The sequence below is a fragment of the Eretmochelys imbricata genome, chromosome 11 (genome assembly GCF_965152235.1).
Source record: "Eretmochelys imbricata isolate rEreImb1 chromosome 11, rEreImb1.hap1, whole genome shotgun sequence".
Classification (NCBI taxonomy): Eukaryota; Metazoa; Chordata; order Testudines; family Cheloniidae; genus Eretmochelys; species Eretmochelys imbricata.
Window position 1 is genome coordinate 47,013,972 of NC_135582.1, and position 16,696 is coordinate 47,030,667.

The window sequence follows — 16,696 nt, forward strand, 5'->3', positions numbered from 1 at the left end:
TCCAAGTATCAAAACCTTGGAAAACTCTAGGAATAAAAATAGCACGACTAACCCATTTGTCTTGAAGAATGTAAATTAAAGGACTAAAAGTATTAAAGAATGTTTACTGTATATTTTCATATTCACTGAAAACTGAAAGAAAGTATAGAAAATCTAGCCCAGTTCTTCAAATGTTGATATACAATCTTGTCAAGATTAGCTAGGAGCATCAAAATTAAGGACACAACAAAATAACCTGATGCTGGAGGAAGCAAATGTTAATCACAAATCCCTTCTTCCATAAAAGCCTACAGTAACTTTAAAACTAGTTAATCCACAATGAGAACCCATACAAAACTAAAGAGACTACTATGACAGAGACTCAGCATGTTTACTGTACAAATTTACAATAAATGATCTGATCTGCTCTTCATTCATCATTGCAACAGTCTGGCAGAGTGAATCACTTTTGATAATTATCCCTTAACATACTGAGGACCGCCAGGATGATATGCAACTAGAATAGGCACAATAGGAACACGAAGCAAAAATACTTGAGAGAACTGAATCTTCTTTGAGTGTTATACTTGTTTTAGAAATTTTGGTCATATGTACATTTGAGAATTGGCTTCAGAGATTCTTGAGAAATTATGCTTTAACTTAAAGACTAATTAGAGTTCCCCCACCCCAGAAGATCTGTATATTTTTGGCATTTAGTTTCCTTGTTTTTCAGATTCCTCACATTATGGTGATAGCTCGTCAAGCAGAAGGCGGCTGGACAGAGTTACTTCTAGAGCCTTTCTACTCCTTCCTTGAATAGGCCAGGATGTGTCTTTTGGTCCCAACTGCTGGTTAGAGAGGTCTCTTGAACTAGAAATTTACTGCCTTCATGCCTGAATGGACACTGCTACCAACTATCTCTGATTAAAGGCACAAGGGCAGATGTGAACCTGAAGTGGGCATCCTTAGAGACACTACTCGAAACAGAACCATCAGGTATGGCTCATCCTGGGTATTTAGATCATGTATATCTTTACATCCTGGAAGAACAATCCTTAGTTTTATGGTATTATCTAAGAGAGCATCAGACAAAAAACAAATGTGTTGGAAAAAACTTCCGAACAATTCAATTATAAATTTGCATGACTCATCCAGATACATTTCCATAGAATTCTCAAGGGAACCTGATGCTGGGCTCTCTTCCTCTTCCAATATCACGGATCCTCAAAGAATAGCTAGCACTCTTGCAGTAGATGAATCCTCAAGAGATATCAGTTGAAGGCATGATTCTCCTACAGAAACAAATATCTTCACAGAGAGGATACTAATGGCATGCTCCCTTCTTCCAGGTATATGTCCTTCCTTCCCTGAATATCTGTACTTCAAACAGAATACTTAAAAAACTCCTGGTAAAATCCACTCAAAAGACAAGCCATATTTCATCCAGAAGACAGTCTGTGTCATTTTGGGTTCAGCTGCTGAAACTGACATTTATAGCATTTGCTATAACCAAGGTATATGCTTTTATGATGTTTCAATATTGAGTAATATGTGTACTCAATAATGTTAATGATTACTAATTATTTTTATTTTATATTAACTAATTTTTTAGACTATGAGAAAGCAAAACAAGGAAAGCAATGTAAAAATATATTGCTGAACCACCATAATAATGTCATTATCATAGTGATATAAATAAGCAAAACAGCGGAAAACAAAAGGTTATCAGGCTGTTACACTTCATAGTTGCTACTATAAGACTGTTAACTCAAGTAGTTTACTGTAGAATTACAGTGACCTCCGATACTATCTTAATATTTTACAAGTAGATAGACTATAAAGAAGTAATCAGACTTAAAAATGTAAAAATATAATATAATTAATTAGAACAAAAGTGGGACAAAAATTCATTTTCATGAATTATTACTTTGTCTAAAGTATAAAGAGAGAAATCATGCAAGCCTGTAACAGAGGTAGGATTCCTATGTTTCCAGTATTTTTACCTGTGGTGAAGTAAGCTGGCTTCAACCAACTTGGGGGGGAAAATAACTGTTTAAACTTTACACCATATCACCATTTTAATTGTATGTTGTCTAATTTGTTTGTAAAATATATATTTAAACTACATGAACAAACAAATTTTACTATGAACAAACTGGGGAGAGAAGAGTCAGGGGTTGTGAAGGTTTGTACAGAATATGTGAAAAGGTGGAGAACTTTGAGGTGTTGGAGAACTGTACGGATAAGACATACACAAAGAATGGAGTTATAATTTCACTACCTGCCCAGGATCAGGAGAAAGGGTGAGAGAGAGAGGCATAAGAGAGATAGAATATTGCTACCCCACTTAAACTTTAACATAAAAAAATTAAAGTTTTAAGTTTTCCAAGATGCCTGTGCCCAAAAAGGACTATGCAAAGTATTAAAGGAATCTGGGCATTCAGATAAGGATAGGTATACGGCACATTTTAAAATCTTAAAATGGTAAATTTTAGGAGACTTACATCTAAAAGTTTCATCATTTTACCACAAATTCATGAGTGCAATTTTTTCGCCCTATAAGGAATCTAAATTGCAATTCTAAAAATTAACAAATTGGTCTATCATTTAAATCTGGATTATTCTTTTCTTTAAAAAGTGAACTATTATTGATAAAAAAATTGGAGATATTATACGGATCCTAATGTGATTCATTGACAGGAGAGAGCTGTTAATAAAAAGAATAAATCACAATAATGTTGTGTTGTATACAAAATTTCTGCTTTTTAAATATTAACAACTTAGCTGGTTTAGGAAAAACAAAAAGAGCTAAGAAAACAAAACTTTATTTATAAAAAAGCAAGCATCATTGACTTAAATTGACCAGTCACATGCAATTGATTGTTCAATATTTCAGCATGAAAAAATATACTACGCTGATTATATGATTTTGCGTGTACTAAATGGTTACCAATAAACATGACGGGTGATCATGACAATAAACACTGGTTCAGGGGAACAGTGGGGAAAAAAAAGTTTCCCATCCCATAGCAAGTGTTAAAATGCAGCCAACGGGCCTGGACTTCTGAATTACGTATTCGTCAAAAAACAATTTCACCTTTAATGAAAAATTTTGTACAAAAACAAATTATGAATTGAAATCTGCAGAAAATCTCTTGAAATTAATAAATAATTATTGGTAACTCTTATTCCCAACATATATAATAAATAAGATTTACTACTAATTTGAAGCTGACTTCAGTCCTTCAGCCCTCGGGTATCCTCACAAACTGATATTCTGTTATATTGTTTACCGTAGCTCCTCCATCTGAAGTGGACTAGCAATCTAAAACAGAATGGCCAACTGTTCCTCTGGTACTAACACATGTGCTAATATGCACTAGTTTAAACTTGATCTATCAGTGAATCAATGAACCATGAAGGGTGGGGGTTAATCAGGGTGTTTGGAAAACAAAGGCTCATAGGGCAGGAGAGACGCTACACTCAGGCACACATCTGTGCTGTTTTCAGTACTTAGCTTTATGGCAGTAGGTTTATGTTACAAAAGTTAAGAGCTTGGAATCATGTCAGTGTCATGTACATTTATAACTATTTTATACAAGAAGCAACGTCAAGTATGTTACGCATAAGAAAAACTAATAATGTGAAACAAAGATTTGTTAGCGTAACTATGGATACGCCACAGTTAATGTTACACTAACCAAAGTTAATGTTTAACATTAATAGTATAATTAAAACTTCATGCATGAAGCTGCAGACATTAACATTAAATCTTAGTGTGCGAGGTGTGCTGCAAAGCAGTACATAATATAAGAATGTATTATATTTTAAAAGCTACTATATCTTTTAGTTTCAAGCTAAATTTTAGATTACTACCCACTGAAGAAAAATAAATAAATAAAATAAAATAAAATAAAATAAAATAAAATAAAATAAATAAATGCATTTAAATGCTCAGGGCCAAAAAGTTAAAGGCTTTCTAATATACTTTTATTGAATGTCTACAAATGTCTATTTAGAGTCATATCAAATCTAAATTATTGCAGATAAAAACATTGCTGAGTATTGTTACATCTCTCTTCTGGGTCTTTTGGTTGTTTCCTACTAACAAACATACACTAATTTGTACTAAAGACCGTATTCTCTTAAATAACACTTTATTGAAAGAAAGGCTTATTTCTTTGTATGTACCCATATGAATAAAAGCAAAAGTCATCTTTCTGAAAATGTTGAGTCTAATTCAGAAGACATAAAATAAGTTATGTACTTATTCTTCATTTGGGGCACTACAGAAAAAATGAAAATATGTTATAAAACAGAGGTCTAAATAACTACATATAGGTGTTCAGCTATGAAAAGGCTGAGCATTGTAACATAGACAAGATAGAGTTGGAACTGAAGTTCTCAGAAAGCTGCACTCTCTACAGAGTAGATACTCTTGGAACATATGTGATTACACACAAATTGGAAGCTATAGAGCAGTGTTTCTCAATCTTTTTGATACCAGGGACTGGCTTGCTGGGTTCCTAAACTGTGTCAGGGACAGCTTGTGGATCGGTGCCGGGCCATGGACTGACTGTTGAGAAATTCCGCTATAGAGAATACTACCCAGAAAGAGGATAAAGGGGCTGGTGAGGTGGAGAATACCACATACCAGGAACATTAATATAGAAAACAACCCACAAAAAAGCAAAATGAAAATAATGTTTATTTTGCATTTCAGCAAAGGTTTTCCCGAGGTCTTCATCAGAACTGCCTTCAAAATAGAATTCATGTCAATTCACCCATACTAAAAACTTTTTGTAGTTTAATTAAACAAAAACAACAAAATCTTGACTTTTTCCATATAAGATACATAAATCAGAAATTACTTCTATTTTAGATTATTAGGAACGCATCCTTAATTAATATTTAGCTACTTTGCCCAATAAAAATACATGTTTACGATAGCTGCTCACATGTACACATGCAGTCACTTTGGTAACCCACCTGCTTTTCATCTGCTCCAGCCTAGGTATAATAAAAAATCACCCATGTAAATAATGCAATAATTCACCTGAAACATCATCTATGTTTTAGATGCAATGCAATGAGAGATGCACATATAATCTGTAATATTTTTTTTAAAAAGCACAAAACTTTGCAGATTTTTCTGTCACTGTAAAAAGTGAAAACAAAACTTTTGAGAAATTTCCAATGAGTTGCTTTTGTAAAGATGTCTTTCATAATGTTGCTTTGAAAACAAGCTGTGGGTCAAGGCCATGAACACTCATGGCTGATCAGGGTAAAATTTTCCAAAGTACCTACTATGACTTAAGAGCCTGAATGTTATTGAAAGTGAATGGGACTTAGGCAATTCTGAAAATTTTACCCCTAAACAATTTTTAAAAAAAAGTTTCTATCCTATTCCCAGCAGAAGGTGGAAGAAATTTCTAAGGAACCCTCTTAATTACTAAAAAGTATAAAAACTAGAAAATCCATATTCCATTGAAAATTCTTCCCTCCTATGTTTGACATACTGATAACTTTTTTTTTTAATCTCAAATTATGCTCTTTGCCTTATTCTACAAATTCTGCTGCTGAAGTACCTGCATTTCTTCCATATATGTGTATCATGTCACTTTAATAATACTGAATTGTCACTGATTTTGTGATTGTCAATCAATTGTGATTGATTTTCTAGATATAGTTATGGGGAGGGGTTGTCTTTTATTTCTTTGATTTGCCTTCAAAAGTGAATTTGTACTTGCAAAATTGAAACAAGAAAATTTGTGGTATGGGTATTTTTGTTTTGTTTTATTTGTTTTTAAAATGACATATGAACTACACAGACTTTCTTTGGTACTCTGGGGGCTGCAGATTCCCCATACCCAGAGGGTTAGAGAGATAATGTGTATTCTCCCCTGACACCTAAACATTACACAGTTGCAGGTCTGCAGAGGGAATGGGACTGACAAAAGAGCTGGAAATAGCCACATTGCACATAATACTTTTCTAAGATCCGGGGGGTTCCAACTGAAAAGCCACAAGGGGGTTACGTCTAGCTGAACCCAAAGCAACCTGAGTAGGGATAGTGCAGCTGCCACGGGGGAACATATGGCATCACAGCTCCTGATGAATGCAGGGAACTCAAAGAGGAAAGCACAGGCACTTGCTGCTCTCCATAAAGTAGCCTGCGCTTATGAGTATTCGGAGATCTGCAGGAATCTTGGCACTTTTGCATATATAGATGTTTAGGGGTAAAGCCCCTGCCTGACCTTTGAGGAAGAGGGAAGATGAGAAACACCTCAAATACTCCTATTTAGAAAATTTAGAGGAGAATGCAAGCAGAAATAGTAATAGATTCATTATTTTGCCTTCACTGGTATCTGCTTTTGATAACAGCTGGGTGGGAAACAGCATTCCTGTCCTGCAAAGACTGATATTTTAGACATTTTTTCCAGTTCTGCATCAGGAACAAACTAAGATGTTTCAATATTTCCAAAGAGAAACCACCCAAAGCAGCCAGTTGCCTAGTGGTTAGGGCATTCATCTGATGTGACAGTCCCAAATTCTAATTTCTGCTCTTCTTGATTCAGAGCAAGGACTGGAAGCTGGATCATCCACATCGCAGGTGAATGTTGTAACCACCAGGCTATTGGCTTTTCTGGGATGGGTCTCTCTCAATCTCTCCTGTTGGAGCTGTCCTGCTGGGTATAAATTAAATACTCATCTGACAAGAAAGGGAGAGAGACTTTTTAGCCTGGTAGTTTAGGCACGGACTTGAACCTGTCTCCCCCATGTGTCAGGTGAGTGCCCTAACCACTAGATCGCTTTGCTATTGGCTATTCTGGGGGGGGGGCAGGTCTCTCTCTCTCTCTACCCAACACACCTTTTAGATTAAAATCAATATGCTCCTGCAAAAAGTTTGGTTTTGACAAACCGGCATTTTCCAGTGAAAAATTGTTTGGTTAAAAATTTCCTCGCCATCTCTATTCTTGACAGAGTGAGGGACTTGTCTCCTGTCTTAGTGTCTTTAACATAATTGAAACAGGAGAAGGCCATGAATTACCATTTATTAAAAGAATGGTCACATTAAAATATGGAAAGCTTTGGATTCAGAATTCCAGCTTCTGAGACTATGGTTCAGCAGCAGTTTGATAGAAAGAAAAACAGTCTTCATTGTTATAGACTAAGTAAAACTCATTTACTATTAATAGGCTGTGACCACAGAGATATAATTTTGGAGATCAGTCAGATATATGCTTCTTTGCCACAAACTCATTATATTCTGCATTTTTCAAAAAAAGAGATGGAGAAAAACTATCACAGAGTGGAGTTTTTCTTGTTTTCACTAGTAATATAGTTTTCCTACATTTGATATAATTATCTATCATAGAAAGAAAATAAAAGGATTAAGTCTCACTATATAATAATTTGTTCTTGTTAACCTAGCAGAAGTGCATGGAATTGACAATTCTTTAAATTACACACTGTATATCATCAGTGAAAGCCACTATAATGCTCTTTTCATTATTGAATTAAACCTATTTCTTTTCCAGTGCTTCTCTCTCACTGGAAAAACATTAGTTTAGTTACTAAAATATATATATATATTGCTTTTTACTCTGAAAATATTTAGCTATTCTTTTCCAAACACACATACCACCTATAAAACATTAGGATAAATTCTACACCATCACACAAGAGCAGAAGTATGGTGAGAAAACATGAAGCTTAAGAATCAAAAAATAAATAGCAAGAAGAAGAAAGACCATAATAAAAATGGCATAAGAGATTCTCTCTCTTTCTGTTGGTAGGCGCTTTCATTTTGCACTTTAGATGATGCTTAAAATGCATTTATATTTAATACTTATTTGCTTGTTATATCTGTTTTTTTCAGCATGTAGTCATCACAAAAAATCAATGACCTGCTTTGAACACCTACAAAGAGGTTCATATTAAATTGCAGTCAAATTCCCGTAAAGTTAAATACTGCAAAGTTTATTATTATTGTTACTCTACTGAAGTCTAATGAGGTTAATAAGGATTTTCTACAAAGTAGTCTTTTTTTTTTTACTCCCTCCCCAAAATACTGAGAAATATTGCCTTTCCCCCAATTTAGCATTCTTTTTATAGAACTTGTAAAAAATTATTGGATCAAATTCTCTGTTGGTGAAAACTGACACAGATCCATTGTCTTCAATGTAGTTTTCCAATTTACACCTGCACAGATTTTGGCCGAAAGTTTAAAAGCAGCATGTAAAGAAAAAAACTGGTGATAAAAAGAATAAAATCTTTGACCTTCCTGGTATGGAGAAACATGTTTAAATTATCTGAAACAGTGGCATAGACTAAACCAGGTCTACTTTCTGGGATCCCCACTACCAAAGTATGTTCTCATGGTTGCTGGAGAATAGCCTGCCAAGTTGATCTGCCAAGGTGTTTTAAAGTGAAGTGCAGCTCATTGGTGTGATTTAATTCAGAATGCACCAATCCCTTGTGGCTTCCTGACAGAGTGGAGATGATCATTATGTGAACAGGCATGGGGAAGCAAGGATAGTTGTGGTACTCTCTCTCAACAGTTGCATATTGGATCTTGAAAGCGGCAGGAATGCTTTCATGTCAGATCAGTGGCACTAAGCTCTAGGACATATATATGCAGGTGAGCTTCTTGAGAGGATCACAGGCCCCAAATCCGAAAGTGATTTACATAAATCCCCCATCCTTGAATGGAAGCATCTGTCACCACAATCTTGGTAGGTAAAGGTGAAAAAAAAAACGGTGTATGTGTTGGGGGGAGGTTCATTGCACATCTGAAGAGGATCTTCCCATCATTTAAACTAGGAGAGTACTTCTTATGGGCCTGCAACCATCATATGTACATATGGTGTCTGATGGGTAATCTTTTAGCTGGTTGGGGAGACCTATTATTGTTTGGACTCTCTCTTGTGGAAAGTAAAATCTCATTGACCTGGAGTCTAAGGTCACTCCCTACCCCATTGCCAAGTTTCAGAGCCCGAGCTCCAACCTGAAGCCAGAAGGGGCATTCTCAGGCTTATAGCCCTGGGACAAGTTAGCTCGAGACAACTTATAAATCTGATGACTCTTTTGTTTCTGTTTGCCACGTGCCAGGTACAGACTGGGAGGCTCGCTTTCAGTTGCAATATAGACATACCCTAAGTCTCATTGAAAGTCAATGGGAATTTAAGTCCTATTTTCAAGAGTAATGTAGGAGCTAAGCATTTTAGAACATTTTACCCAGGATTCATCTCATCTAGCTCTCTCCTGAGTCCCCTATCATCTTGCTTCTGTCTCCTCCACTCCACTGGAAATACTCCTGCTGATCAAATAAAAATGTGAAGACCTGAGCAGAAAACATTCTTTATTAGGGCTGTCAATTAATAGCAGTTAATTCACATATTAGCTCAAAAAAATTAATCATGATTAATCGCCTTTTTAATAGCACTGTGAAACAATAATAGAACACCAACTGAAATGTATTAAATATTTTCTACATTTTCAAATAACTGATTTCAGTTACAACACAGAATACAAGTGTACAGTGTTCACTTTATATTATTTTTATTACAAATATTTGCATTGTAAAATGATAAACAAAAGAAATAGTATTTTTCAATTCACCTCATAGAAGTACTGTAGTGCAATCTCTTTATCGTGAAAGTGCAATTTACAAATGTGGTTATTTTTTGTTACATACCTGCACTCAAAAACAAAACAATGTAAAACTTTAGCTCCTACAAGTCCACTCAGTCCTACTTCTTGTTCAGCCAATTGCTCAGATAAACAAGTTATTTTACATTTACGGGAGATAATGCTGTCCACTTCTTATTTACAATGTCACCTGAAAGTGAGAACAGGCGTTCGCATGGCACTTTTGTAGCTGGTATTGCAAGGTATTTACTTGACAGATAAGCTAAACATCCATATGCCCCTTCATGCTTCAGCCACCATTCCAGAGGACATACTTCCATGATAATGACACACGTTAAAAAAAATGCATTAATTACGTTTGTGACTGAACACCTTGTGGGAGAATTGTATGTCTCCTACTCTGTTTTACCCACATTCTAACATATATTTTGTGTTATAGCTGTCACAGATGATTGACACAGCACATGTTGTTCGTTTTAAGAACACTTTCACTGCAGATATGACAAAAAACAAAGAAGGTACCAACATGAGATTTCTAAAAATAGCTACAGTACTCGACCAATGGTTTAAGAATCTGAAGTGCCTTCCAAAATCTTAGAGGGACAAGGTGTGGAGCATTCTTTCAGAAGTCTTAAAAGAGCAAAACTCCCATGCGGAAACTACAGAATCCAAACCACCAAAAAAGATAATCAACCTTTTGCTGGTGGCATCTGACTCAGATAATTAAAATGAACATGTGTCGGTTCACACTGCTTTGGATCGTTATCAAGCAGAAACTGTCAACAGCATGGACGCATGTCCTCTGGAATGGCAGTTGAAGCATGAAGGGACATATGAATCTTTAGTGTATCTGGCACAAATATCCTGCTACTGGCTACAACAATGCCATGCGGACAACTGTTCTCACTTTCAGGTGACATTGTAAACAAGAAGCAGGCAGCATGGTTTCCCGCAAATGTAAACCAACTTATTTGTCCGAGCGATTGGCTGAAAAAGAAGTAGGACTGACTTGTAGGCTCTAAAGTTTTACATTGTTTTATTTTTGGTACATAATTCTACATTTGTAAGTTCAACTATCATGATACAAGTACTTTAGTGCTATCTCTTTATTAGGTGAATTGAAAAATACTTTTTTTTTTTTTAAACAGAGCAAATATTTGTAGTCAAGAATAAATGTAAAGTAAGCACTGTACACTTTGTATTCTCTATTGTAACTGAAATTAATGTATTTGAAAATGTAGAAAACATCCAAAAATATTTAAAGAAATGGTATTTTATTATTGTTAAACAGCATGATTAATCGTGTGATTAATTGCAATTAATTCTTTTTAAACACCTGACAGCCCTATTCTTTATTAATTCATCAAATTGCTCTCATACTTTACCATAAACTGCTGTAGAAATATTATGACTAAAGCACATTTCCACAATTAATCTGTTTACTTTTTAAATGTAGATATTTTACTATTATTCTTCCTCTTAAATTTTACATTAAATTGCAATAAGCAAGTTTTATAAATTTCCTTACTGAGCAAAAGGTTTCAACAACTGTAATCTTTGTGTCCTTTATACTGAAATATTTACCTTTTACTTTCCAAACAATAAGCTGTTCTAAGACTACAGTAACCCACATTCAACATTACATATAGAATACATACATATTACAAAACTAGTCCCGTAATAAAACTGTGATGAAGTTAGAAATGAGTTATCTTTGAAAAAGTGCTTACCGTTCAAAATTTCCTTCAAACATCTAAACCAGGAATGGCAGTGGTCTTCACTTAAATTATTAAAACTGACGGCAGAGTCCTTTAGTTTATTTTCTTTTTTCAGACATACAAAAACTGTGATACCTAACAACACACCGCCTTTCTTCTGTCCTGCAAAACGACGACGTTTCAATTTTACAGAAAATATATCTTTCATTTCAACAGATTCCTCTTCACAGGGTACGTTCATATTGGAATGACCTGTTAAAAGAAAGAAAACTATTTTAACAGTATGAATTAACCCATATCTCACACTGATAGAAACCTTATATTTTATATATGCTATGTTTTATATTTTAATTGTTTGGTCGACATCTTAAAATGTTGACTTCTTGTGCATCAGTTTCATAAATCACTGGTTGTGTTCTTTTCCCAATATTCTAGAATTCAAGTTTAATATCCTGCTGTAAGAAATTAGCATTGTTTTATAGGTCTTGAGCCTCCTTTTTTACATTTAGAAATTAGAGAAAGTTGTATATACAAAAATTGTACATCCCTCCATTCTGTAAATCTCTTTATCCCTTAATTCAATCTCATAAAACAAGCTCTCTGTGTCCATTAAATCACTGCATGGTCTTAGTAGCAGCCATCAGTATGCCAGCTTTATTTTCTCATTTGGTATAACTGCATGATCTTCAGAAATGAGAACGGTACTAGATGAGAATACTAGAAAATATTAGATCAGAGAAAGCAAACATCCCCCCACCACACACACACAGAAACACACCAAATAAACTAAACTAGAACTGGGTCACTGGTATTATTAACTTCTATTTAAATTTTCAGTTAAGTTTGGCGTGGAACAAAACAGCCTCAAATTCTAGTGGCAATTCAAACCCACAGTCCCTGGAGACTGGCAATGGATTGGGAGCACTATATCAAGGTTACAGAGAAGTTTCTTATGTATCTTTGGATGCCAGACCAGTCTCTGGGATGCATGTTTATGAAAACTGATCTTGAGGATGCCACCTTGAAATACCTCTTTGAGAAGTACCATTGACCCATTTAAAGCATATGCAGGCCAATCCCCTCCTGCTCTCATATCAGAAAGTAGAGAGAGTAGATTCCTCAAAGCCAAACTTAGATTCCTCAAAGTTTGGGTTGCGATGACATGCGAGAGATTATCCTATACCCTAGGGAAAGAGTTTCTGTATCCTCTGTTTAGTCACAACTCCAATGTTCCCCCCTTCCTGGGGGGTGGAGGGGAGAGGGAAAGCCCTTACTTCAGAAAGCTCTTTAAATCCCCAAGAAATACTTTGTGCCTTCCTCTTTAGCAAACCCCATAAAAGATTCCGTTGAATGAATAGTTAGTTGCCACTAGCAATCTTGAAGCACAGGGGGAGAAATTGCAAAAGGATTTTTTTTTTTCTGGAGGTGGTTTCAAATCTTACTTTCCTAGGATTGCAGAAGAAAAAACCTTTTTTTTTTTATATAACCCTTAAGGTTTGAGCAAGGACTTCAGAAGAGATACCCCACTTTGAAAAGGAAAGTAACTTGTCTCAATTGTTCTCACAGTTTAACGGGATGGCACCAGAAAGTTCATCAATCCACTGAATTGCAAGCCTTATTTTTAGAAGATAATCTAAAAACAATTTGGGAAGAATTTATGTTATGAGGAAACATTTGTCTCAGATTCTCTGACTCTGCTTGGCTCTGGATCACCTAATGGAATGGTGAACATTAGCAATACATCTAAGTTCATCTCTGGCTGACTACAAGGACTGTATTGATAAAGAAAACCACAACGAGGAATAATCAAGTATCTGTTTCACAACGGAGACAACCTTTCTATCCAAACAAGCTAGAGTTAGTCCTACAGTTAATGCCAGAAGGGACCATCATATCATCTAATCTGATTGCCTACATATCACAGGCCATTAATTTTCACCTAGTTATCATATTGAGCCCAATAACTTATGTCTGACTGATGCATAGCTTGTTTGGCTGAAGCATATTTTCCAGTCTTGATTTGAAGACATCAATAGATGGCGAATCCACTCCTTCCCTTGGTCATTTGATCCAGTAGTTAATCAACCTCACTGTTAAACATTTGTACCTAACTTCTAATTTAAGTTTGTCTGGCTTCAGCTTCGAGCCACTGATTGTGGTTATGCCTTTCTTCATTGCATTACAAAGCCCTTTAGAACCCAGTATTTTCACCCCATGAAGGAACTTTTACACTGTAATCTCGTCTCTTCTCAATCTTTTCAATAAGCTAAACAGATAGAACTCTTCAAGTCTCACTGCAAGGCATTTTCTTCAGCCTTCGAATAATTTTTGTAGCTCTTTTCTGCACCTCTCCAATTTATCAACATCCTTTTCAAAATGTGAATACCAGAACGGTACATAATATTCCAACACTGATCTCACCAAGACCATATTCAGAGATAAGTCACCTCCCTACTTCTACTAACCTGTTTATATATCCAAGGATCACATTAGCCCTTTTGCTACAACACTGCACTGAGAGCTCACGTTCAGTTGTTTTTCAACTATCCTAGAGTACATCTTATAGAAAAAACATCTCACATCGATTTTAAAATTGTCAGTGACAGAGAATCCAGCATGACCCTTGATAAATTGTTCTGTTGGCTAATTACTCTCACTGTTAAAAATTTACACCTTATTTCCAGTCTGAATTTGTTTACCAGAGGTATGCAAGTTAAGGTAGGTCACCGGAAGGTGACAAGCATGCTTCTCATGAATGGAAGATCACAGCCAAGCCTGGCTGTAATATGTTGGAGGATTTGGGGTTAACTTTGCCCTATAAGACATAACAGTAACTAGTTAAGAAAGTCCGGGTTCTAGAATATGTATGTTTTTATTTTATATGTAACCATGTTTCCAATACTTCTACTTGCTATCGTTTCAATTTTTCCTCTTCATTAAATAAACTTTTGCTTGTTTTCATTATAAACATTATGATGGGTTTTCCCAGGGTGCAGCCTGGAACTGGGGTACCACTGAGCCCTCTGGATTACCAACCAGGGTTCCCTCTTACACTATGCTGTTGTGACAAGTTGCAAACCTCTGGTAGGTACTGCATGCATACAGACATCCACAGGCAGGGACACACCCAGCTGAGTTACATGAATGCTTCTCCCAGCCATTCATGAACTAATAATAGTGAGGCTCCAGCCAATTCCCCCCAGCTCTGCTCTCCAGTGCTATACCATCCTGTCCTGGTCAGAAGCCTGAGCAGTATATGTTTATAACCCAGTTCGCCCTTCCCTCAATGTGGAGAGGACATGCACCAGTTTTTGTTTCTGAGCAGATTTCCCAAGCATTTCAACCAAAACACACTGTTTTAGGTAAAACATAAAACAAGTTTATGAACTACAAAAAGATAGACTTTAAGTGATTATAAGTGGTAGGCATAAAGGATAGAAATGGTTACTAAAGAAAAAAATAAATGCACAATCTAAGTTCTATAAATTTAACAGGATTTGAATCAAGCAGTGTCTCACCCGGATAGATAGCACAGGCAGCTAATAGATCTTCAGTACCAAGGCTAGAATTCTCCTCTTGCCTGGGGACCACCTTCCCCCTTCCAGACGTGTTTTCAGGTGTTTAATGGGGGGGGGGGGGAAGTGAGGCCAAAACATGCAGCCACTGTTCTCTCTTTTACATCCTTAGTCCCTGTGCCTAGAAGTCACTTGTCTCGACATGTCCTGACAGGCTTCCCTGATTCTCTAGGTTAAGTAGGCCCCCTGGTGTGGTCTTGTGCAATGGGGTCAAGCAGTCCCCATTGTGTGGTGCTTGCACAACTGTCCTGAAATTATAAATCCCTTGATTACAACTCCCCTGCTTGTTAAAGGCCATTGAGTACATTCTGTCATACCCTCCTGTGAGTGGTTTGCTTTCTTTGAATGCCATTAGCAAACTTACAACATACTTCAGTAACAACCATACGGCAAAATTTCAACTTGATACACACTAACGCTATACACATTTGGACAGAACAATAGGTTTCAGCAGATCATGGCTTTTCATATATCTTACATGGCATGCTTTGTATGAAACATATCAATTATATGACAGTGGTGAATATGGGTTTCCAGGGTTGCTTACGGGTAGAGTGCCACAAACATATCTAAGTGTTGTGTGATGATCTGAGGTGTAACTGACAAACTGGTATGCACTGTTCCTTTGGGAGCAGGGAATTTGTGAATTATCTAAGTGTCCAGTGGAACAGGTTTGGACACTTTGAAGATTCGGGAGTTGGAGCGTGCCTATTGCTAATCTGCAGAAAGACCAGAGCCTGAGTAGGCTGAGAGGGGAATGCTTGTGTTGTCCATGGCTGATGGAACTGACCCACAGCAGGCACAGAAAAGGCGGCTTCTCTCTAATGACAGATGGTAGCAAGGTGCCTCACAACCCTGGGTACTCGCAGGAAGCAGCACAGTGGCATAGTTGGCAGGCTCTCCACTTGCTGGTTAACTAAGGGTCATACTCTAGAGATGATACAGACCCAGATGCAAAAGTGAGAAGATAGAAAATAACTGTTTCCAATTTGTTTATTTTGGGTAAGGGAAATAAAAACAAAAGAAAAGCAGGAGACATATGCTAAACATATTAGAAAGCAGCTGGGAAAACTGTGCACAGAACGTGGCTTGAATGCTACAGAGAAAGATGTGGAAGGAATGAAATCTCTACTCATGGAATGTGATAAGTTCCAAGGAGATCTGACTGATCCAGCAAAAGAACCTGAGACTGAGGGAGGCGTAGGTTTAGAAAACCAGCCTAACACAGCATCCCCAGCAAGGCAGCCCTGGACCTTGACTTGACCAAGATAGAGGTCCAAAAGCTGGAAATAGCAGAGAAGACCAGAAAGCTGGAAATAGTAGAGAGAGTCTTATAAAGAAGGGAAGAAAAGAACAGCACGAGGAGGCCAACCAGAGAACACTAGAGTTGGAAGACCAAAAGCATGAAGGTCAAGAGAAGAAGCTAGAAGCAGAAAAGCAACAGCCCAAGAAAGGGAAGTGGAAAGGGAATATAACCTTAAAAGGATGGAAATGCAAGAGGAATATGTTCCTGGGTTCCCAGAGGTAAACTGTGAGGAGGAAGAGACAGCTGAGAGAAGAGAGGAACCCTCTGCACCTTTGTCAGAAGAAAGTAGCCATGTGTCTCCAGAAGAGGGGATTGAGCACTCACACACACACAAACCCCAACACACCTTACATGACTATGCAGGAGTGTGGATGAGCAGGAGATTAATGTTATCTCATAAGTTTCCAAGCAATATACTAGTACATCATTGTGCATACTATACATAGAAAGGGCTCTGCTGAATT

The 16,696-nt window shown here is 36.6% G+C and overlaps 1 protein-coding gene across 1 annotated transcript in view; it reads right to left on the bottom strand.

Moving 5' to 3' along the window:
* CERKL (CERK like autophagy regulator) overlaps positions 1-16,696 on the bottom strand; it is a 97,152-nt gene that overhangs the window by 41,429 nt on the left and 39,027 nt on the right. The window contains exon 2 of the mRNA XM_077830284.1: positions 11,364-11,603. Within this exon, the coding sequence (XP_077686410.1) occupies positions 11,364-11,603 (240 nt within the window). The remainder of the gene's footprint in view (positions 1-11,363; positions 11,604-16,696) is intronic.